Genomic DNA, 24,659 nt, shown 5'->3' on the forward strand with positions numbered 1-24,659 from the left:
GCAGGTAGGCACCAGGCCAATAAAGCCCTTCAATTGAGTTGAGTTGAATTGAATTGAATTGAGAGAGAAAGAGAGAGCGAGCGAGAGAGAAATTGCATGGCTGTCTAAAGCTTTGTGCATTTCTTTTTGGTGTGTGTGAGTACTTGCACGCGTGTGTGTGAGACCGATTCTGATTAGTCGCACTCAGCAGGCTGAATGACCTCAGCAGATAATCCTGTACTGTGAGGGGCCTTCAGGGAGTGAGAGTAGAACCAGGGTCAACAAGGCACTATCTCCCCCCCTCTCTCTTTCTCTCACACACTCTCTCTCTTTTTCTCTCATTCACACTCTCCCCATCATATGTTAACATTGCCAAAGCAAGTGAAGTAGATAAAAAACAAAAGCGAAATAAACAATCAAACTTAACAGTAAACATTACACTCACAGAAGTTCCAAAATAATAATGTCTATATACAGTATTGTAACGATGTGCAAAGAGTACAAAAGGGAAAATAAATAAACATAAATATGGGTTGTATTTACAATGGTGTTTGTTCTTCACTGGTTGCTCTTTTCGTATGGCAACAGGTCACAAATCTTGCTGGCTATGCTCACTGAGTCGATACATAGTCAAAGCATTCCTTAAGTTTGAATCAGTCACAGTGGTCAGGTATTCTGCCACTGTGTACTCTCTGTTTAGGGCCAAATAGCATTCTAGTTTGCTCAGCTTCTTTGTTAAATCTTTCCCATGTGTCAAGGAACCATCCTTTTGTTTTCTCATGATTTGGATGGGTCTAATTGTGTTGCTGTCCTGGGGCTTTGTGGGGTCTGTTTGTGTTTGTGAACAGAGCCACAGGACCAGCTTGCTTAGGGGACTCTTCTCTAGGTTCATCTCTCTGTAGGTGATGGCTTTCTTATGGAAGGTTTGGGAATCGCTTCCTTTTAGGTGGTTGCAGAATTGAACGTCTCCTTTCTGGATTTTGATAATTAGCGGGTTCAGCCGAATTTTGCTCTGCATGCATTATTTGATGTTTTACGTTGATCAAGGAGGACATTTTTGCAGAATTCTGCATGCAGAATCTCAATTTGGTGTTTGTCCCATTTAGTGAATTCTTGGTTGATGAGTTTAGAAATGGTTGGTGAGCGGATATGGGCTAGCTAAAGCATTAGTAAGAATAGATATTTGGGCTAGATAAAGTATTAGTTGGACACTAGAGTGATGATAGATCAATGGGCTAGCTAAAAGATTAGTGGGACACCATACCGAGGATAGATCTATGGGCTAGATAAAGGATAAGTGGGACACAATAGTGAGGATAGATCTATGGGTTAGATAAAGGATTAGTGGGACACCATAGTGAGGATAGATCTATGGGCTAGCTAGAGGATTAGCAGGACACCATAGTGAGGATAGATCTATCGGCTAGCTAGAGGATTAGCAGGACACCATAGTGAGGATAGATCTATCGGCTAGCTAGAGGATTAGCAGGACACCATAGTGAGGATAGATCTATGGGCTAGCTAGAGGATTAGCAGGACACCATAGTGAGGATAGATCTATCGGCTAGCTAGAGGATTAGCAGGACACCATAGTGAGGATAGATCTATGGGCTAGCTAGAGGATTAGCAGGACACCATAGTGAGGATATATCTATCGGCTAGCTAGAGGATTAGCAGGACACCATAGTGAGGATAGATCTATGGGCTAGCTAGAGGATTAGCAGGACACCATAGTGAGGATAGATCTATGGGCTAGCTAAATGATTAGTGGGACACTATAGTGATGATAGATCTATGGGCTGGCAAAAGGATAGTGAGGATAGATCTATGGGCTAGCTAAAGGATTAGTGGGAGACCATAGCGAGGATAGATATATGGGCCAGCTGAAGGATTAGTGGGAGACCATAGTGAGGATACATATATAGGCTAGCTAAAGGATTAGTGGGACATCATAGTGAGGATAGATCTATGGGCTAGCTAAAGGATTAGTGGGAGACCATAGCGATGATAGATATATGGGCCAGCTGAAGGATTAGTGGGACACCATAGTGAGGATAGATATATGAGCTAGCTAAAGGATTGGTGGGACATCATAGTGAGGACAGATCTATGGGCTAGATAAAGGATTAGTGCGATACAAAAGTGAGGATAGATCTATGGGCTAGGTAAAGGATTAGTGGGACATCATAGTGAGGATAGATATTTTGACTATTTTTAGGATTAGTGGGACACCATATTGAGCATAGATCTTTGGGCTAGCTAAAGGATTAGTGGGACACCATAGTGAGGATAGATCTGTGGGCTAGCTAAAGGATTAGTGGGACACCATAGTGAGGGTAGATCTTTGGGCTAGCTAAAGGATTAGTGGGACACCATAGTGAGGATAGATCTTTGGGCTAGTTAAAGGATCAGTGGGACACCATAGTGAGGATAGATCTATGGACTAGATAAAGGATTAGTGGGATACCAAAGTGAGGATAGATATTTGGGCTAGATTAAGGATTAGTGGGACACCATAGTGAGGATAGATCTTTGAGCTAGCCAAAGGATTAGTGAGACACCATAGTGAGGATAGATATATGGGCTAGCTTAAGGATTAGTAGGACACCATAGTGAGGAAAGATCTATGGGCTAGCTAAAGGATTAGTGGGACGCCATAGTGAGGATAGATCTATGAGCTAGCTTAAGGATAGTGAGATTATATCTATGGGCTAGCTAAAGGATTGCGAGGATATATAAACGGGCTAGATAAAGGATTAGTGGGATACCATAGTGAGGATAGATCTATGGGCTAGCAAAAGGACTATTGGGACACTATAGTGGGAATAGATCTTTGGACAAGCGAAAGGATCAGTGGGACACCATAGTGAGGATAGAACTATGAGCTAGCTAAAGAATAGTGAGATTAGATCTATGGGCTAGCTAAAGGAATAGTGGGACACCATAGTGAGGATAGAACTATGAGCTAGCTAAAGAAGAGTAAGATTAGATCTATGGGCTAGCTAAAGGATAGTGAGGATATATCTATGGGCTAGCTAAAGGATTAGTGGGATACCATTGCGAGGATAGATCTATGGGCTAGCTATACGACTAGTGGGACACCAGAGTGAGGATAGATCTATGGGCTAGCCAAAGGATTAGTGGGACACCATAGTGATGATAGATCTAAGGGCTAGCTAAAGAATGAGAGGGACACCATTGTGAGGATAGATCTATGGGCTAGCTAAAGGATTAGAGGGACACCAAAGCGTGGATAGATCTATGGGCAAGCTAAAGGATTTGTTGGATGCTGTCGTGATTATAGATCTTTGGGCTAGCTAAAGGATAAGTGGGACACCATAGTGAGGATAGATCTATGGACAAGCGAAAGGATCAGTGGGACACCAGCGTGAGGATACAGCTATGGGCTAGCTAAAGGATTAGTTGCACACTATAGTGATGATAGATCTGTGGGCAAGCTAAAGGATTAGTTGCACACTATAGTGATGATAGATCTATGGGCAAGCTAAAGGATTAGTGGGACACCATAGTGAGGATAGATCTATGGGCCAGCAAAAGGATAGTGAGAATAGATCTGGACACCATAGTGAGGATAGATCTATGGGCTAGCTAAAGGATAGTGATGATAGATCTATGGGCAAGCTAAAGGATTAGTTGCACACTATAGTGAGGATAGATCTATGGGCTAGCTAAATGATTAGTGGGATACCATTGTGAGGATAGATCTATGGGCTAGCTAAAGGATTAGTGGGACACCATAGTGAGGATAGATCTATGGGCTAGCTAAAGGATAGAGAGTATAGATCTATGGGCAAGCTAAAGGATTTGTGGGATACCATTGTGAGGATAGATCTATAGGCCAGCAAAAGGATAGTGAGAATAGATCTGGACACCATAGTGTGGATAGATCTATGGGCTAGCTAAAGGATAGTGATGATAGATCTATGGGCAAGCTATAGGATTAGTTGCACACTATAGTGAGGATAGATCTATGGGCTAGCTAAATGATTAGTGGGATACCATTGTGAGGATAGATCTATGGGCTAGCTAAAGGATTAGTGGGACACCATAGTGAGGATAGATCTATGGGCTAGCTAAAGGATAGAGAGTATAGATCTATGGGCAAGCTAAAGAATTTGTGGGATACCATTGTGAGGATAGATCTATAGGCCAGCAAAAGGATAGTGAGAATAGATCTGGACACCATAGTGTGGATAGATCTATGGGCTAGCTAAAGGATAGTGATGATAGATCTATGGGCAAGCTATAGGATTAGTTGCACACTATAGTGAGGATAGATCTATGGGCTAGCTAAATGATTAGTGGGATACCATTGTGAGGACAGATCTATGGGCTAGCTAAAGGATTAGTGGGACACCATAGTGAGGATAGATCTATGGGCTAGCTAAAGGATAGAGAGTATAGATCTATGGGCAAGCTAAAGGATTAGTGGGATACCATTGTGAGGATAGATCTATGGGCTAGCTAAAGGATTAGTGGGACACCATAGTGAGGATAGATCTATGGGCTAGCTAAAGGATAGAGAGTATAGATCTATGGGCTAGCTAAAGCATTAGTGGGATACCATAGTGAGGATAGAATCTAGGGGTTGCTAAAGGATTAGTTGGACACTTTCGTCAAATCAAATCAAATACATTTTTATTGGTCAAATACACATGGTTAGCAGATGTTAATGCGAATGTAGCGAAATGCTTGTGCTTCTAGTTCCGACCATGCAGTAATATCTTACATGTAATCTAACAATTTCACAACATCTGCCTTTTACACACAAGTGTAAAGGAATGAAAAAGAATATGTACATATAAATATATGGACGAGCGATGGCCGAACGACATAGGCAAGATGCCGTAGATGGTATAGAGTACAGTATATACATATGAGATGAGTAATGTAGGGTATGTAAACATTATATAAAGTGGTATTGTATAATGTGACTAGTGATACATGTATTACATACATTTTTAATTATTAAAGTGGCTAGAGATGAGTCAGTATGTTGGCAGCAGCCACTCAATGTTAGTGATGGCTGTTTAACAGTCTGATGGCCTTGAGATATAAACAGTTGTTCAGTCTCTCGGTCCCAGCTTTGATGCACCTGTACTGACCTTGCCTTCTGGATGATAGTGGGGTGAACAGGCAGTGACTCGGGTGGTTGTTGTCCTTGATGATCTTTTTGGCCTTCCTGTGACATCGGGTGGTGTAGGTGTCCTGGAGGGCAGATAGTTTGCCCCCGGTGATACGTTGTGCAGACCTCACTACCCTCTGGAGAGCCTTACGGTTGTGGGCGGAGCAGTTGCCGTACCAGGCGGTGATACAGGCCGACAGGATGCTCTCGATTGTGCATCTGTAAAAGTTTGTGAGTGTTTTTGGTGACAAGCCAAATTTCTTCAGCCTCCTGAGGTTTAAGAGGCGCTGCTGCGCCTTTTTTACCACGTTGTCTGTGTGGGTGGACCATTTCAGTTTGGGCGATAGTCGTTTAGCTCAGTTACCTTGGCTTTCTTCTTGAACAGGAACAATGGTGGCCCTCTTAAAGCATGTGGGAACAGCAGACTGGGATAGGGATTGATTGAATATCTCCGTAAACACCAGCCAGCTGTTTTGCGCATGCTCTGAGGACGCGGCTAGGGATGCCGTCTGGGCCGGCATCCTTGCGAGGGTTAACACGTTTAAATGTTTTACTCATGTTGGCTGCGGTAAAGGAGAGCTCGCAGGTTTTGGTAGCGGGCTGTGTCGGTGGCACTGTATTGTCTTCGAAGCGAGCAAAGAAGTTGTTTAGTTTGTCTGGGAGCAAGACATCTAGTGATGCTAGATATATGGGCTAGCTAAAGGATTAGTGGGACACCATAGTGGGGATAGATCTATGGGCTAGCTAAAGGATTAGTGGGACACCATAGTGAGGATAGAACTATGAGCTAGCTAAAGGATTAGTGGGACACCATAGTGAGGATAGATATATGGGCTAGCTAAAGGATTACTGGGACACCATAGTGAGGATAGATATATGGGCTAGGTAAAGGATTAGTGGGACACCATAGTGAGGATAGATATATGGGCTAGCTAAAGGATTAGTGGGACACCATTGTGAGGATTGTCACTAAATAACAACAGACCTGGGGCTTTTATTAACACACACTTATAAATGGATGACACACACACACACACACACACACACACACACACACACACACACACACACACACACACACACACACACACACACACACACACACACACACACACACACACACACACACACACACACACATACTCTTATTGCTTTTGGCAAACACTCCATGAAGTGAAGCACAATGTCAGTACATTTCAATCTGAAACAATAATATTCCCAGCATGCTTTAGTTAAAGGGTATTTTCTCCTTTTTCTGTTGTATGAGAGAGTGGCCACCATAGTGAGTGGTTGTGTCTGGGGTCTAACCTTGGATAATTAATTGATTGAATATCTCCGTAAACACACCAGCCAGCTGGTTTGCGCATGCTCTGAGGACGCGGCTAGGGATGCCGTCTGGGTCGGCAGCCTTGCGAGGGTTAACACGTTTAAACGTTTTACTCATGTTGGCTGCGGTAAAGGAGAGCCCGCAGGTTTTGGTAGCGGGCTGTGTCGGTGGCACTGTATTGTCCTCAAAGCGAGCAAAGAAGTTGTTTAGTTTGTCTGGGAGCAAGACATCTAGTGATGCTAGATATATGGGCTAGCTAAAGGATTAGTGGGACACCATAGTGGGGATAGATCTATGGGCTAGCTAAAGGATTAGTGGGACACCATAGTGAGGATAGAACTATGAGCTAGCTAAAGGATTAGTGGGACACCATAGTGAGGATAGATATATGGGCTAGCTAAAGGATTAGTGGGACACCATAGTGAGGATAGATATATGGGCTAGCTAAAGGATTAGTGGGACACCATTGTGGGGATTGTCACTAAATAACAACAGACCTGGGGCTTTTATTAACACACACTTATAAATGGATGACACACACACACACACACACACACACACACACACACACACACACACACACACACACACACACACACACACACACACACACACACACACACACACACACACACACACACACACACACACACACACACACACACACACACACACACACATACTCTAATTGCTTTTGGCAAACTCTCCATGAAGTGAAGCACAATGTCAGTACATTTCAATCTGAAACAATAATATTCCCAGCATGCTTTAGTTAAAGGGTATTTTCTCCTTTTTCTGTTGTATGAGAGAGTGGCCACCATAGTGAGTGGTTGTGTCTGGGGTCTAACCTTGGATAATTAACCTCTGCAATCCCATTCAAATAATGAATGGATCAGACCCTGCCTGTTTCTCTATGAGAATTATACTTCAGAAGGCCCTGGGGATACGAAGCATAATGGCTTAAAGTGCAAATCCACCACTTGTCAACTTCATTTTCATTATCTCCAGCCCTGTGTCTAAATATGTGAAAACAGTGCATTTCTATGTTTTGTAGAAAAAAATATAAAGTTCTACCAGATGACATCATAAAAAGTTAAGATATTTAAAAAACGGTAGTTTTCAAATACTATGAGATTTGCAGTGACATGGGGGGTAAGAAAATAACCTCCCTCTGGCTAGAAAATCGTTGCAGGTTTTGAAAATCACTGTTTTTCTTACTTTAAATCCTACCCTGTGACGTCACAGAGAAGTATTTTTAGGACCTTTCTTCTCATCTTTTTAACCACAGATCATAGAAACACGCTGTTTTCACATATAGTCGTGAACACTGATCACACAGCACCAAACACTGATTTGGTGCTGGAGATAATGAAGGAGGTTGAAAAGGGGCGGAATTTCCCTTTAAATGTGTGAAAAACATGGTGGTGATGCATAGAGACATTTTCAAGGTTGTGTACATTTCTAAAGTGTATACAGTAAAAAACGTGAAAAGGTACTTTCGTTATCCAAACTATACTACGAATGGTGCATTATAATGTACTTTAATTCCGTATGCCTGTACAGTTAGCAATGCTGATATCTGTTTATAAAGTTGTTTACCGTGGTACAAAGTAGTAATAAACAGCAATTGTGGGTGCTTTAGGGATACCATCCTTACATTATGCAAATTCTAGAAAAATGCTGTGTCCTTGAAAAGCCACTGTGCTTTCAGATGGCCACTACCCACAATGCATCAGTGGGTCCTAGACAACACATCAGCATGCACTAATTGGACCAATAAACACGCAGCTGGTTGCCTCATCAAACTCAACGGCACTTTTACTCATATGGCTTTGTGAGTATTGTGGTAACATTGGTATAGTGTTTAGTTCATCAGCTGATCTCCTGAAATCAGTGTACATTGTTTTGAGTCAGTGAAGAAGAGCCTAGTGATTATGCCAATACATTTAACTCCAGCTGTAAGCTGTCTTCATATGTTTTTCCTATGTTTCTGGTGGGAATAGTCAGCAGTGTGGTCTTCTGACATATTGACAATTACCTCGCCTGTATATGGCCGTTCTACATAACGGTCATCACCTATTCTCTAATATGTCAGAGAGAATAATTTGCCTTATACAATTGTATGCTATTCATAATGAACTAACAAGATAAATTGCATAGAAGGAATCAATTAGGGACAGCCATGTTCGTGGGCTATACAATACAATACAATACATCATCCACATCCACATTCATCACTATGACCATGAAGTAAAGACATTTATCAAACTGAAAAAAATGGAACAGGAAGTGAATGGAATAGGTCCCTGTGTCTTATCTATACCCTGGTTGGGACTATGGGAACTGTAGGAAAGTGACAGGAAAAAGGTGGGACCATTGTCCAAGCTTCCTGCTAGTCGGCCCAACACATTGTTTGGGCAAAACCTTGTCTTTTGGAGTTAGACATGTAACTATTATATGGGATCATGGATTAGCATCAGTCTTGGGGTCAAAAACGATTGACCTTTCTCAAAAACCTTTCTTAAAGTATCAGTCGCAATCCAAAGTGGGTCGCAGACATGTTAATGGTGGGTCGAAACATGTCAGAGAAAAAAATATATAAAAAGAAACTTCCTCTCACTGTCAACGGCGTTTATTTTCAGCAAACTTAACATGTGTAAATATTTGTATGAACATAAGATTCAACAATTGAGACATATACAAGTTCCACAGACATGTGACTAACAGAAATTGAAAAATGTGTCCCTGAAGAAAGGGGCGGTCAAAATCAAAAGTAACAGTCAGTATCTGGTGTGGCCACCAGCTGCATTAAATACTGCAGTGCATCTCCTCCTCATGGACTGCACCAGATTTGCCAGTTCTTGCTGTGAGATGGTACCCCACTCTTCCACCAAGGCACCTGCAAGTTCCTGGACATGTCTGGGGGGAAAGGCCCTAGCCCTCACTCTCTGATCCAACAGGTCCCAGACGTGCTCAATGGGATTGAGATCCGGGCTCTTCGCTGGCCATGGCAGAACACCGACATTCCTGTCTTGCAGGAAATCATGCACAGAACGAGCAGTATGGCTGGTGCCATTGTCATGCTGGAGGGTCATATCAGGATGAGCCTGCAGGAAGGGTGCCACATGAGGGAGGAGGATGTCTACCCTGTAACGCACAGCATTGAGATTGCCTGCAATGACAACAAGCTCAATCTGATGATGCTGTGACACACCGCCCCAGGACATGACGGACCCTCCACCTTCAAATCAATCCTGCTCCAGAGTACAGGACTCGGTGTTACGCTCATTACTTCGACTCGTCAGTAAAGAGCACTTCTTGACAGTCCTGTCTGGTCCAGAGACGGTGGGTTTGTGCCCATAGGCAACGTTGTTGTCGGTGATGTCTGGTGAGGACCTGCCTTACAACAGGCCTACAAGCCCTCAGTCCAGCCTCTCTCAGCCTACTGCGGACAGTCTGAGCACTTATGGAGGGATTGTGCATTCCTGGTGTAACTTAGGCAGTTGTTGATGCCATCCTGTACCTGTCCCGCAGGTGTGATGTTCGGATGTACCGATCCTGTGCATGTCTTGTTACACGTGGTCTGCCACTGCGAGGACGATCAGCTGTCCGTCCTGTCTCCCTGTAGCGCTGTCTTAGGCGTCTCACAGTACGGACATTGCAATTTATTGCCCTGGCCACATCTGCAGTCCTCATGCCTCCTTGCAGAATGCCTAAGGCACGTTCACACAGATGAGCAGGGACCCTGGGAATCTTTCTTTTGGTGTTTTTCAGAGTCAGTAGAAAGGCCTCTTTAGTGTCCTAAGTTTTCAGAACTGTGACCTTAATTGCCTACCGTCTGTAAGCTGTTAGTGTCTTAATGACTGTTCCACAGGTGCATGTTCATTATTTGTTTATGGTTCATTGAACAAGCATGGGAGTTATTTAGATTTTTACGAACTATCTTTGAAAGACAGGGTCCTGAAAATGGGATGTTTCTTTTTTTGCTGAGTTCATTATATACAGTGCATTTGGAAAGTATTCAGAACCCCTTAACTTTTTCCACATTTTGTTACATTACAGCCATATTCTAAAATGTATTAAATCGTTTTTTCCCCTCATCAATCTACACACAATACCCCAAATAAATAAAAAATAAAAACTGAAATATCACATTTACAGTTGAAGTCGGAAGATTACATACACCTTAGCCAAATACATTTAAACTCAGTTTTCACAATTCCTGTGTCACGGCCGTCGAATGAAGAATCAGAGACAACGATAGAAAGCTGTCCCTGATTGAGAACCATACCCGGCCAAAACATAGAAATAGAAAATCATAGAAAAACAAAACATAGCATGCCCACCCCAAATCACACCCTGACCAAACCAAATAGAGACATAAAAAGGCTCTCTAAGGTCAGGGCGTGACAGTACCCCCCCCCCCCCCCCAAAAGTGCGGACTCCGGCCGCAAAACCTGAACCTATTGGGGAGGGTCTGGGTGGGCATCTATCCGCGGTGGCGGCTCAGGTGCGGGACGCAGACCCCGCTCCACCACTGGCTCACCCCACTTTGGTGGCACCACTGGTGCGTGGACCCTCGTCGCCGACCCCGGACTGGGGAGCCTCGTTGCGGGCCCCGGACTAGGGATCCTTGTTGCGGGCCCCGGACTGGGGACCTTCGTTGCGGGCTCCGGACTGTAGACCGTCGCTGGAGGCTCCGGACTGTAGGCCGTTGTGGGAGGCTTCGTGCCGTGACTCCTCACTGGAGGCTTCGTGCCATGGATCATCACTGGAGGCTTCTTGCCATGGATCATCACTGGAGGCTTCGTGCTATGGATCACCACTGGAGGCTTCTTGCCATGGATCATCACTGGAGGCTTCTTGCCATGGATCATCACTGGAGGCTTTGTGACATGGATCCACTGGAGGCTTCGTGCCATGGATCATCACTGGAGGCTTCTTGCCATGGATCATCACTGGAGGCTTCTTGCCATGGATCATCACTGGAGGCTTCGTGCCATTGATCATCACTGGAGGCTTCATGTCATGGATCATCACTGGAGGCTTCTTGCCATGGATCATCACTGGAGTGAGGAGACGTATGGGCAGTCTGGTACGTGGAGCTGCCACAGGGCTCACCAGGCTGGGGAGACATGCTGACCTCTCTAAGGTCAGGGCGTGACATCCTGACATTTAATCCGAGTAAAAAATTGCAGTCTTAGGTCATTTAGGATCACCACTTCATTTTAAGAATGTTAAATGTCAGAATAATAGTAGAGAATGATTTATCTCAGCTATAATTTCTTTCATCACATTCCCAGTGGGTCAGAAGTTTACATACACTCAACTAGTATTTGGTAGCATTGCCTTTAAATTGTTTAACTTGGGTCAAATGTTTTGGGTAGCCTTCCACAAGGTTCCCACAATAAGGGGTGAATTTTGGCCCATTCCTCCTGACAGAGCTGGTGTAACTGAGTCAGGTTTGTAGGCCTCCTTGCTCAAACATGCTTTTACAGTTCTGCCCACAAGCTTTCTATTGGATTGAGGTCAGGGCTTTGTGATGGCCACTCCAATACCCTGACTTTGTTGTCCTTAAGACATTTTGCCACAACTTTGGAAGTATGCTTGGGGTCATGGCAATAGGACCACAGACACGTACCCACATCCTGGTTCACTCTCTCCACCTGCCCGTTACTCTCGGGGTGAAAACCCGAGGTAAGGCTGACCAAGACCCCCAGACGTTCCATGAACGCCCTCCAGACCCTTGACGTGAACTGGGGACCTCGATCAGATACTATGTCCTCAGGCACCCCGTAGTGCCGGAAGACGTGCGTAAACAGGGCCTCCGCAGTCTGTAGGGCCGTAGGGAGACCGGGCAAAGGGAGGAGACGACAGGACTTAGAAAACCGATCCACAATGACCAGGATTGTGGTGTTACCCTGTGATGGAGGAAGATCCGTTAGGAAATCCACCGACAGGTGCGAACACGGCCGTTGTGGAACGGGTAAGGGTTGTAACTTCCCTCTGGGCAAGTGCCTAGGGGCCTTGCACTGGGTGCACACCGAGCAGGAGGAGACATAAACCCTCACGTCCTTAGCTAAAGTGGACCACCAGTACTTCCCACTAAGACAGCGCACTGTCCGACCGATGCCCGGATGACCAGAGGAGGGTGACGTGTGGGCCCAATAGATCAAACGGTTGTGGACAGCAGACGGAACGTACAGACGCCCAGCTGGACATTGGGGGGGGAGTGGGCTCTGTACGTAACGTCCGCTCGATGTCTGCGTACAGCTGCCACACTACCGGTGCCACCAGCCAAGAGGCCGGGAGTATGGGAGTGTGATCCATGGCCCGCTCCTCCGTTTCATACATCCGGGACAGTGTGTCTGCCTTCGCGTTCTGGGAACCTGGTCTGTAGGATAGGGTGAAAACAAAACGGGTAAAAAACATGGCCCACCTTGCCTGGCGAAGATTCAGTCTCCTCGCCGCCCGGATGTACTCCAGATTGCGGTGGTCAGTCCAGATGAGAAAAGAGTGTCTAGCCCCCTCAAGCTAATGTCTCCATGCCTTCAAGGCCTTGACGACAGCCAACAACTCCCGGTCCCCCACATCATAGTTTCGATCCGCCGGGCTGAGCTTCTTCGAAAAGAAGGCACAGGGAAAGAGCTTTGGTGGCGTACCCGAGCGCTGAGAGAGCACGGCTCCTATCTCAGCCTCGGACGTGTCCACCTCTACTATGAACGCCAAAGAGGGATCCGGATGAGCCAGCACGGGAGCCGAGGTAAACAGAGCCCTCAGCTGACCAAAATCCCTGTCCGCCTCAGATGACCACTGCAAACGCACCGGTCCCCCCTTCAGCAGTGAGGCAATGGGAACCGCTACCTGACCAAAGCCCCGGATAAACCTCCGGTAGTAGTTGGCAAACCCTAGAAACCGATGCACTTTATTTACCGTGGTGGGAGTCGGCCAATTACGCACGGCTGAAATGCGGTCACTATCCATCTCCACCCCTGAAGTGGAAATGCGGTACCCTAGGAAGGAGACGGACTGTTGGAAAAACAGACATTTCTCAGCGTTGACGTACAGGTCATGCTCCAACAGCCGACCAAGCACCCTGCGCACCAGGGACACATGTTCGGCGCATGTAGCGGAGTATATCAAGATGTCATCAATATACACCACTACACCCTGCCCGTGCAGGTCCCTGAAAATCTCGTCTTCAAAGGCCTGGATGACTGATGGAGCATTCATCAAACCGTACGGCATGACGAGGTACTCATAGTGCCCTGAGGTGGTACTAAAAGCTGTCTTCCACTCGTCTCCCCCCCGGATAAGCACCAGGTTGTAAGCGCTCCTAAGATCCAATTTGGTGAAGAAGCGCGCCCCGTGCATTGACTCAATCGTCTATGAGAGGTAGCGGGTAACTGTACCTATCAGTGATCTGGTTGATACCTCGATAGTCAATACACGGGCGCAGACCTCCATCCTTCTTCTTCACAAAAAATAAACTCGGGGAGGCAGGTGAAGTGGAGGGCCGAATGCCGCCATCTCCTCCTGTGACAGGGGATACACGTGACCTCTGGGAAGTGCTGCGTCTACCAGGAGATTTATCGCACAATCCCCGCGTCGATGGGGTGGTAATTGAGTCACCTTCTTTTTACAGAAGGCGAGCGCAAAATAGGCATTTTCAGAGGGGATGCGCACGGTGGAGACCTGGTATGGACTTTCCACCGTAGTCGCACCAACAAAAAACCCTAAACACCTCCCCGAGCACTCTCGTGACCACCCCGTGAGAGCCCTCTGTTGCCACGAATAGTGGGGTCATGACAGGCCAACCAGGGTATGCCCAGCACCATGGGAAACGCAGGAGAATCAATAAGGGAAAAAATGATTTTCTACCTGTGATCCTCCTGCTTCACCATGCCCAGTGGAGCGGTGGCCTCCCTAATTAGCCCTGACCCCAATGGTCGACTATCTAGGGCGTGAACTGGGAAGGGCATATCCACTGGATATCCCTAAACTATGGTCAAATGATCTGTCAATAAAGTTCCCAGCTGCGCCTGAATTTACAAGCGCCTTATGCTGGGAATGAGGGGAAAACTAAGGAAAATGAATATACACAAACACGTGTGGGGAGGGGGCGCTGGGTGAGCCTGGTGCCGACTCACAGAGGAACCTCTCCAGCACCGACCGGCAGTGTGCCCTCTGCGGCTACAGATGGTGCATGGACCGGCCCCTCCTCCGGTCACCCTACGTGCAGCACCTCCTAGCTCCATGGGCATAGGAGCTGTGGTGCTGGGGGATGAAATCGACAGACCCCGATCTGGACGTCCACGGGTAGCCAGCAGGTTATCCAACCGGATGGACATGTCCACCAGCTGGTCAAAGGTGAGAGTGGTGTCCCTGCAGGCCAACTTCCGACGGACGTCCTCGCTCAAACTACAACGGTAGTGATTGCTCAGGGCCCTGTCGTTCCATCCCTCGCTGATGGCCAGGTTCCGAAAGTCCAGAGAGAACTCCTGTGTGCTCCTCGTCCCCTGCCTAAGTTGGACGAGACATGGTCAAAAACTGCCCGGAAACAGTTCCTCGAATTGGTCCAACACCGCTTCTGCTTCCTCCCAAACGGCGTTGGCCCACTCCAGGGCTTTCCTTGAGAGACAGGAGACGAGGGCGGACACACTCTCACGGCCCGAAGGAGCCGGGTGGACGGTTGCTAGGTAGAGCTCCAGCTGGAGTAGGAATCCCTGACATCTCGCAGCCGTCCCATCATACTCCCTCGGAAGATCGAGCTGAATCCCACTGGGACCGGGTGAAGGAGGGGTGAGTAGTGATGCCCTTGGTGGTGCTGGTGGAGGCGCTGGAGGAACTCCTCTTCTCTCCCAGTGATCCATATTCTGCAGGACGCGATCCATGGCGATGCCAAGATGTTGTATCATGGCCGCATGCTGCTGGACACGCTCCTCGACCCCTAATCCGGGGGTGTCTGCTCCTGCTGACTCCATATTTCTGGTGCATGATTCTGTCAGAAGGTGAGTGTAACTGGTGCATGAAGTCAGGCGCAGGAGAGCAAAATGAGTGAGCAACGTACTTTACTCAAAAATAAAGGCACAAGGTAACAAATACACTTGACCAAATACAAACAGAAAATATTACGCACGTGTGAAAACAGCACCTGTCGAAAAACCAGCCATCATGAACCGAAATGAACATAGAAAAAATCACGCACAAAAACATGGGGGAAAACAGAGGGTTAAATACATGAACATGTAATTGGGGAATGAAAATCAGGCGTGTAGAAAACAAAGACAAAACCAATGGTGGATCAGCGATGGCTAGAAGACCGGTGATGTCGACCGCCAAACGCCCCCCGAACAAGGAGAGGGACCGACTTCGGCGGAAGTCGTGACACCCAGTCCCTGTTGCTGAAAAACATTCCCACAGCATGATGCTGCCACCACCATGCTTCACCGTAGGGATAGTGAAAGGTTTCCTCCAGATGTGACTCTTGGCATTCAGGCCAAAGAGTTCAATCTTGGTTTCATCAGACCAGAGAATCTTGTTTCTCATGGTCTGAGAGTCTTTTAGGTGCCTTTTGGCAAACTTCAAGCGGGCTGTCATGTGCCTTTAACTGAGGAGTGGCTTCCGTCTGGCCACTCTACCATAAAGGCCTGATTGGTAGAGTGCTGCAAAGATGATTGTCCTTCTGGAAGTTTCTCCCATCTCCACAGCGGAAATCTGGAGCCCTGTCTGAGTGACCATAGGGTTCTTGGTCTCCTCCCTGACCAAGGCCCTTCTCCCCCGATTTCTCTGTTTGGCCGGGCGGCCAGCTCTAGGAAGAGTCTTGCTGGTTCCACATTTCTTCAATTTAAGAATGATGGAGGCCACTGTGTTCTTGGGGACCATCAGTGCTGCAGAAATGTTTTAGTACCCTTCCCCAGATCTGTTACTCAACACAAACCTGTCTCAGAGCTCCATGGACAATTTCTTTGACCTCATGGCTTGGTTTTTGCTCTGACATGCACTGTCAACTGTGGGACCTTATATAGACAGGTGCATGCCTTTCCAAATCATGTCCAATCATTTGAATTTACCACAGGTGGACTCCAATCAAGTTGTTGAAACAGGATGCACCTGAGCTCAATGTTGAGTCTCATAGCAAGGGTTTGAATACTTACGTAAATAAGATATTTCAGATTTTTTGTTTTAATTACATTTGAATATATAATTTGTATATAAATACAGTATCAGTCAAAAGTTTGAACACACTTCTACTTTTTCAAGGATTTTCTTTATTTTAACTTTTTTCTACATTGTAGAGTAATAGTGAAGACATCAAAACTATGAAGACATCAGATCTATCAGTTGTGTTGTGACAAGGTAGGGTTGGTATACAGAAGATATACCTATTTGTTAAAAGACCACATCCATATTATGGCAAGAACTGCTCAAAAAAGCAAAGAGAAACGATAGTCCATTATTACTTTAAGACATGAAGGAAATTTGTCCTTTGGTCTGAGATTTTTGGTTCCAACCGCTGTGACTTTGTGAGACGCAGAGTAGGTGAATGGATGATCTCCGCATGTGTGGTTCCCACCGTGAAGCATGAAAGAGGAGTTGTGATGGTGTGGGGGTGCTTTGCTTGTGACACTGTCTGTGAGTTATTTAGAATTCAAGGCACACTTAACCAGCGTTGCTACCACAGCATTCTGCAGCAATACACCATCCCATCTGGTATGCGCTTAGTGGGACTATCATTTGTTTTTCAACAGGACAATGACCCAACACACATCCAGGCTGTGTAAGGGCTATTTGACCAAGAAGGAGAGTGATGGAGTGCTGCATCAGATGACCTGGCCTCCACAATCACCCGACCTCAACCCAATTGAGATGGTTTGGGATGAGTTGAACCGCAGAGTAAAGGAAAAGCAGCCAACAAATGCTCAGCATATGTGGGAACTCCTTCAAGACTTCAAAAGCATTCCAGGTGAAGCTGGTTCAGAGAATACCAAGAGTGTGCAAAGCTTAGGGTGGCTACTTTGAAGAATCTCAAACATAAAATATATTTTGATTTGACTTCTTTTGTTACTACATGATTCCATATGTGTTATTTCATAGCTTTGATGTCTTCACTACTTTTCTACACTGTAGAAAATAGTAAAAATAAGAAAAACCCTTGAATGAGTAGGTGTGTCCAAACTTTTGACTGGTACTGTACTGTATATATATACACTGCTCAAAAAAATAAAGGGAACATTTAAACAACACAATGTAACTCCAAGTCAATCACACTTCTGTGAAATCAAACTGTCCACTTTGGAAGCAATACTGATTGACAATAAATTTCACATGCTGTGAAATGAGATCCTCAGACCCCTTGTGAGACCATATGCTGACACATGCACATTTGTGGCCTGCTGGAGGTCATTTTGCAGGGCTCTGGCAGTGCTCCTCCTTGCACAAAGGCGGAGGTAGCGGTCCTTCTGCTGGGTTGTTGCCCTCCTACGGCCTCCTCCACGTCTCCTGATGTACTGGCCTGTCTCCTGGTAGCGCCTCCATGCTCTGGACACTACACTGACAGACACAGCAAACCTTCTTGCCACAGCTCGCATTGATGTGCCATCCTGGATGAGCTGCACTACCTGAGCCACTTGTGTGGGTTATAGACTCCGTCTCATGCTACCACTAGAGTGAAAGCACCGCCAGCATTCAAAAGTGACCAAAACATCATCCAGGAAGCATAGGAACTGAGAAGTGGTCTGTGGTCACCACCTGCAGAACCACTCCTTTATTGGGGGTGTTTTGCTAATTGCCTATAATTTCCACCTTTTGTCTATTCCATTTGCACAACAGCATGTGAAATTTATTGTCAATCAGTGTTGCTTCCTAAGTGGACAGTTTGATTTCACAGAAGTGTGATTGACTTGGAGTTACATTGTGTTGTGTAAGTGTTCCCTTTATTTTTTTGAGCAGTGTATATATACTTTGTTATGTCAGTCACCAGCAGTCACTCAATTAGCCATGCTAGCTACCATTTTTGTAGATTTGTAAGTTAGTCGAGCCAGCTATCTAAACTTGAAGTACTCATGGCCGAATACCAACCGGGCATGCAGGGCACTTGCCCAGAGGCCCTGACCTCCAGGGGGTCCCCATTAATTTTGTTAAGTCACTCTCACTCAGATATCAAATTAAAGGGAAAGGGGAATACCTAGTCAGTTGTACAACTGAATGCCTTCAACTTAAATGTGTCTTCCGCATTTAACCCAACCCCTCGCATGGCAGAGGTCATCTCAAAATGGTTAGAATTGCAGGACATTTGGTGTAAAACAGCAAAGAAATCTCTGCCCCATGGCAAAATGAGTAGAATTGCATTATAATTTTGTTTTTATTGCACAATTTTCTCCCCGCCTCATGGAATAATGTGTAGAATTGCAGAAAACGCGCCTTAAAACAGCAACATTTTCTTTACGTCCCTTGGCAAAATGTTTAGAATTACAGGAAATTAACTTTGAAACTTAGGGTCCCAAAAGGGGGCATGTTGTCATGAGATTGGGTCCCCAGAAAAGACAGAATTTCTAACTTGGGTCCCAGGTTGAAAAAGTTTAAGGTAGTTTAAGGTGGTATTTGGCCGTTTCAGGCCAGGTAGGTACTGAAGGACTTACCTAGGTTTGAATTGTGTGTCCTTTTTATGCGCTGCTCAAATCACATGTAAACAGAGCAAGTTTTCCACATACTGGGAATTCCCTTGCATGGTTGAGGATGAAGTGATCTAACTCCGAGAAAAGGTAGAATGTCCTTCCCAGATGGGGACAGTGCAGTGTACAGTAGCCTTAAGCAATGTACTGACAACCATCACCTAATGCTCAGTTCCACATGGACCCCTATCCCCTACCACTGGGCACATCATGTAGATCTGAGAAGAATTAGCAATATGGTAATAACCCCATTCTGATAGACTGGGAGGGGTGACTTTTTGCCTTAATGCTTATACAGTAGCCAATCCGTTCAGATCTACACAAATGCCTAGGGATTGGGAACAGGGGGCAAGGGACTAGTGGCTGATTTTGGAACAGGCCACCTGATTACATAACAAATAGAAAGTCAGTCAACCGGCAGTCAGTCAACAGAAAAGTCAACAGAAAAGTAAATGATTTGATTTCACTAAACCCAATTTAACTCAATCCACCTCAGGAGTGCTAAGTTTTGGGCACACTGGCTAAATCCAGGTGAATCTTTTAAATTCACATAACTGCATTCCCAACTGAACACAGTAGACAGATCATGCCTGCCGATATTATTCTAGCATCCTCCATTCACGTAGCCTTGTATGAACCATCCTGATCTCGCGATCTTACATTCTGTTTTGCTACAAACATTCTGTTAAGCTACACACAGAATGTAAGCTCTCGAGATCAGGATGGTTCATACGAGGCTACCACTAAAGTGCTTTTGTTTTCTTCTCTCTCTCTCTCTCTCTCTCTCTCTCTCTCTCTCTCTCTCTCCCTCTCTCCCTATCTCTCACTCTCTCACTCTCTCTCTTTCTCTCTCACCTATAGTTTCTCACTCGTAGCGTTATGCTTCATCCCTCACTCTCCCGCTGAATATTAATGACTTCTACGCTAATGTGCTTACAGCGGCTGAGGTCGAGCAGACCCCTCCTCTGAATGGTAATCCGACTCCTCATTTGCATATCCGCTTAAGTGTCAGATTCCCCCACAACCCCTAAATCACGGCAGTGTGTGAGTGTGCGGAGAGGCTTCATACGGAGGCCAGTGGCCCCTGAGCAACGGTCCATAATCAATGCGGTCGAACCATACGTTCCGTACGTATACGGTCACATAACAATCAAAGGCTGTTTTGATTGGGAAAGGGAAAGTGAAAGGGGGATACCTAGCCAGTTGAATACTGAATGTATTCAACTGAAATGTGTCTTCCGCATTTAGCCCAACCCCTCTGGTAGGTCAGAAAAGGTTTGCTGTGTAAAATGAAAGGTAATAGGACAATGGCAAGCCGTCTGTTGAAGAACAAGTGATGGGGTTTAGTCGTTAGTAAATGCCCAGTCGTCTATCATAGTGGATTCCTAATACAGTTTACAGTGTGACCTACAGTTGTTCATTCAAAGGTAATCATGATGACAAAGAAAAACAGAGATTATGAATGTAAGATGATGATGAACAGCATTTAACAGTTGGGCTGAATGTATGAGTCGTAAATGTTGTACAATAAGATGTACTGAGGATTGTCATCTAACAGGTTCATTTTGAATAGGCTGACTTCTCAGCAACATGCTTGAGAAACTGAACTTAATTTGATATCACTTCAGGTGATTAATAGTTTATATAAACTTCATCATATAGCATACCGCAATGTTTACTGCATCAACAACCTTAAAGTATGCATTCATAAGTAACATGAGATCTTCATCCAGCAAAAAGCATAGTTTACCGGAAAAACAACACAACTATTACTTGTCTAAAACAGCTCCGTAATGTCAAACAGATGCTACTGAGGTTCAAAGACACTACGATTCAAAATTGCTGCCGAGACTCAAAGTAATGCTGCAGCATATGCTGTTCTGTGGGCCAAATGATTCTCATCAGCTGGGCAGTGCATGGACATTAGTGACTCATATTAGTTGCCCGCCAACAACTTAATGTAAAAACTGAATCCCAGCAGACATATGTCTGGGGTTGGTAACTCAACAACAAACATCAATACAGACCAATCAACAAATCTAATGGCACACCCATCATAATGGTTTCTGTCTGGTAGAGAACATATTCAGAATGGTTGGCATCACTGTATATCTATTTACCTTTTCTAAATACAAAATATGGTAGATAAAAAGGATGATTAATTGTAGGCTACCTGACATGTTCCTATACAAGCCATATAGTCCTTCTACTGAATAGTGGTTGGCATGATTCAACAGCCATATCCTCACTAATATTTCTGACAGGAAAATGACACAACTGTTGTGAAAAAACAACCAAAAAAACCTATACCCATCCAATTGACCAATTCTTGATGTTTTTTAAAAATGATCAACCAGGACATCATCAGCTAGACAGGAAATGCTTCCACAACAGCTGGCAGGATGTGATGTCGGATGAAATATTAAAGAACAAGTCTAAGACACATATTCAGGGTGCACTACTATGAAGGGAGTAGGGTGTAATTTGGGACGCAAACACAAGTCCTATTCAGCAATTTTCATTTAATGGCCCATTTTATAAAACATGACAATCAAGGCTAAAAAATAACACCCAACTGAGATGAATCTCACGAATAAAGTCCTTAAGTTTTCATAAACAATCTCTATTGTTTCTGCCTCTTTTAATGTTGGTTGAGAGATTCAAAATGCAAAGTTCCCCAAAATATTATTATCTGGGCCATTTTTGATCTCCATGCATGTAGAACACTTTGTCATTACCCAGATTTTCCCCATTAAATCCATCATACAAATTAAGGAAATTAATGCAAACAAAATTATATTTACTACCTTTACGGCTGAAATGATGGCTATGATGACAGTAATATAATGGTTGTATATGTATATATATATTGGTGGTGTGTAGAGTATGTTCCTGGGAGTTGTTGCAGGCTTGGTATCTGAGGTTGGCTACAGGAGTGGAAGTCCACCGGGGCTTGGACCACTCCTGTTGAATAATTCATGAATGGTGTGCCATTGCATCTCTGCAACATTGCCTTGGTCTTCTTAAAGTTGCAACACCCCTATACACAGGAAAGTCTACATCTACACTGTAAAGCATAACCATTGAACTCACTGAGTGAATTGAGTAAAATGTATTTAAATTGTAATAGTCAAATTGATTGTTTTACGTTGTACTTACACAATTATTACTTGCTCCATTACTTTCAACCATTCTTACAGATATAACCAATATCTATCATGATTGTTACAAAAACAACCAATATCTATCACTATTCTTACAGATATAACCAATATCTATCACCATTCTTATAGATTTAACCAATACCTATCACGATCTTTACTGTGGTTCAACCATTCGTACAGATATAACCAATTTCTATCACCATTCTTACAGACATAACCAATATCTATCAATCACAATCTTTAGTGTGGTTCCGGTTAAAAATCCCAGTGGTCGAGTTAAATGCAGTTGGACAAAACAATGGTGATACTAAAATGAACTGTGTAACTGGTGTTCAAGTATAAAATACGAAGACAAGTTAGTAGATTCTTGGTTCTCTCTTTAATTCCCCAAATGGCCAAACAGACTCAAAGCCAACCACTGTCAAATCCTTGCAACTTGACGTCTTCTCAGAACTTCTTATTCATGATAATTTAGCATAATGCTAATTCAGTGTAACCCAGTAGTTTGAACCATAACATACGGTAACATACGGGCAGCAATGCCAGCCATGACAGCCATACCCATAACAAGTAGACATGGGGACTGTTCAGCTTCAATTCTATTCTAAAGCAGCACGGTTTTACTGTGATTGTTCATTATAATTGGCAAACATATCCATGTATGACTTTTTAAACAAATGTATCAAAACAACTACTTCTAAATTAATGTCTTTAACCATCAATCTGTCATGTTCAATATTTGATGGTTCAGTTGAAGTGACCCAAATCCAAGGTGGCACAAACCTGATTGATGGCCAAGTACATAATTCTTACATGTTTTGAAAAAATAGAATTTTTCCTAATTGAACTTTAACTGAACTGATAAAGACAACTGATAAAGACAACCTGACAACTAAAATAACAAACATACATTTTGTTGTTACTAATGATCTATTTAGTAAGTGTTTGTGTTCGAGCCTACTGTTTAAACATTTTTAGGAATCTTCCAATATCAGTGAAATATGAAACCAAAACTCACTGAACTGAACATATTTCCTTGCTCAGTCATTTTCATGATAGCCCTATCCAAAAAAAAAATAATGTTCTCCTTGAAAATGAAAATGTTTTGTAAAATGATCTGTCCTTCATGTAATTTAGGATAATAAAAAACTACACCTAACATGGCTATGACATACTTGGAAGGTTGGACACATCTGCAACATTAACACATCTGTATTTACAAATATAACCACTTTCCAGGTTAAACTACTGAGCCGACGAGAACCTGTGCCGCAACACTTCAATGTCTACCCCCAAAACAAACATCCCAACACCTTTCATTAACAGGACAACCCCGTTCATAGCATACACTGAGCAGAACTAACTCACCTCTGTACGAGATTGTAGTCGTTTGTTCATCTCGTAGATCCTATACTCGGGTTGGACCATGTAGGGCGAGTGCCTTCTGTAGAAGGGTCCGAATGGGGAGGAATAGAACGGGTCGTTGGGAGGGTTCGACATGTTGAGTTCTTGCCGCGGTTACAAGCTGCACAGCGCAATTTCAACATCCACGCAACGCACATGGAGTGCGATGCTCTTGAAAGCGCTGTGGTACCAGCCGCTATACAAGGCTGAGCTACTCTGCACGTTGGGCTGACTAGTTCGCTGCTATAGCGGGGAGGTGAGGATGGGAAGGGGGAGGAAGGGACGGGGGACTGGAAGGCAGGGTAGGAGAGGGAGGGGGAGCGCATGTTCATTGGACGGGTTTGAGGGCTGCATGGTTCCAGTCTAAGGGTCGTTTCCTGCTTCTATCCTTGTATTGGAGTCGATCCCAGTTCCGATCAGACAGTTTTTGCTTTGGGGACTTTTTTTTGTTACCACACAGTAAATTTATCTGAGTAAATGTTACTCAGATTGAATACAATTATACTCTACAAAAGATAACATTTGGTCCCAGTCTAAAAATAGTAAAAATTACTCTTGTTGTAGAGTTCAATTTTCAAAGTTATTTCTACTCTATTCAGTGTTTATATTTAACTCTACAAACTGTAATATACTCTATTTAGAGTAACATGGAAACAACTCTACTGCCAATTCACTTTATACACTGAGCAAGGCTGCCGGCCCAGACTGCATCCCCAGCCGCGTCCTCAGAGCATGCGCAGACCAGCTGGCTGGTGTGTTTACAGACATATTCATTCAATCCTTATCCCAGTCTGCTGTTCCCACATGCTTCAAAAGGGCCACCATTATTCCTGTTCCCAAGAAAGCGAAGGTAACTGAGCTAAATGACTATCACCCCGTAGCACTCACTTCCGTCATCATGAAGTGCTTTGAGAGACTAGTCAAGGACCATATCACCTCCACCCTACCTGACACCCTAGACCCAC

The 24,659-nt window shown here is 44.6% G+C and overlaps 1 protein-coding gene across 6 annotated transcripts in view; it reads right to left on the bottom strand.

Moving 5' to 3' along the window:
* Positions 1–23,973, bottom strand: part of LOC129858244 (LIM domain-binding protein 2) — a 125,660-nt gene extending 101,687 nt beyond the window's left edge. For all 6 annotated transcript variants that reach the window (XM_055927331.1, XM_055927330.1, XM_055927329.1 and 3 more), the window contains exon 1: positions 23,659–23,973. In XM_055927331.1, coding sequence (XP_055783306.1) covers positions 23,659–23,790 — 132 coding nt within the window. In that variant the 5' untranslated portion in view covers positions 23,791–23,973. The remainder of the gene's footprint in view (positions 1–23,658) is intronic.
* Positions 23,974–24,659: the final 686 nt, after the last annotated feature.

The sequence above is a fragment of the Salvelinus fontinalis genome, chromosome 6, assembly GCF_029448725.1.
Source record: "Salvelinus fontinalis isolate EN_2023a chromosome 6, ASM2944872v1, whole genome shotgun sequence".
NCBI lineage: Eukaryota > Metazoa > Chordata > Actinopteri > Salmoniformes > Salmonidae > Salvelinus > Salvelinus fontinalis.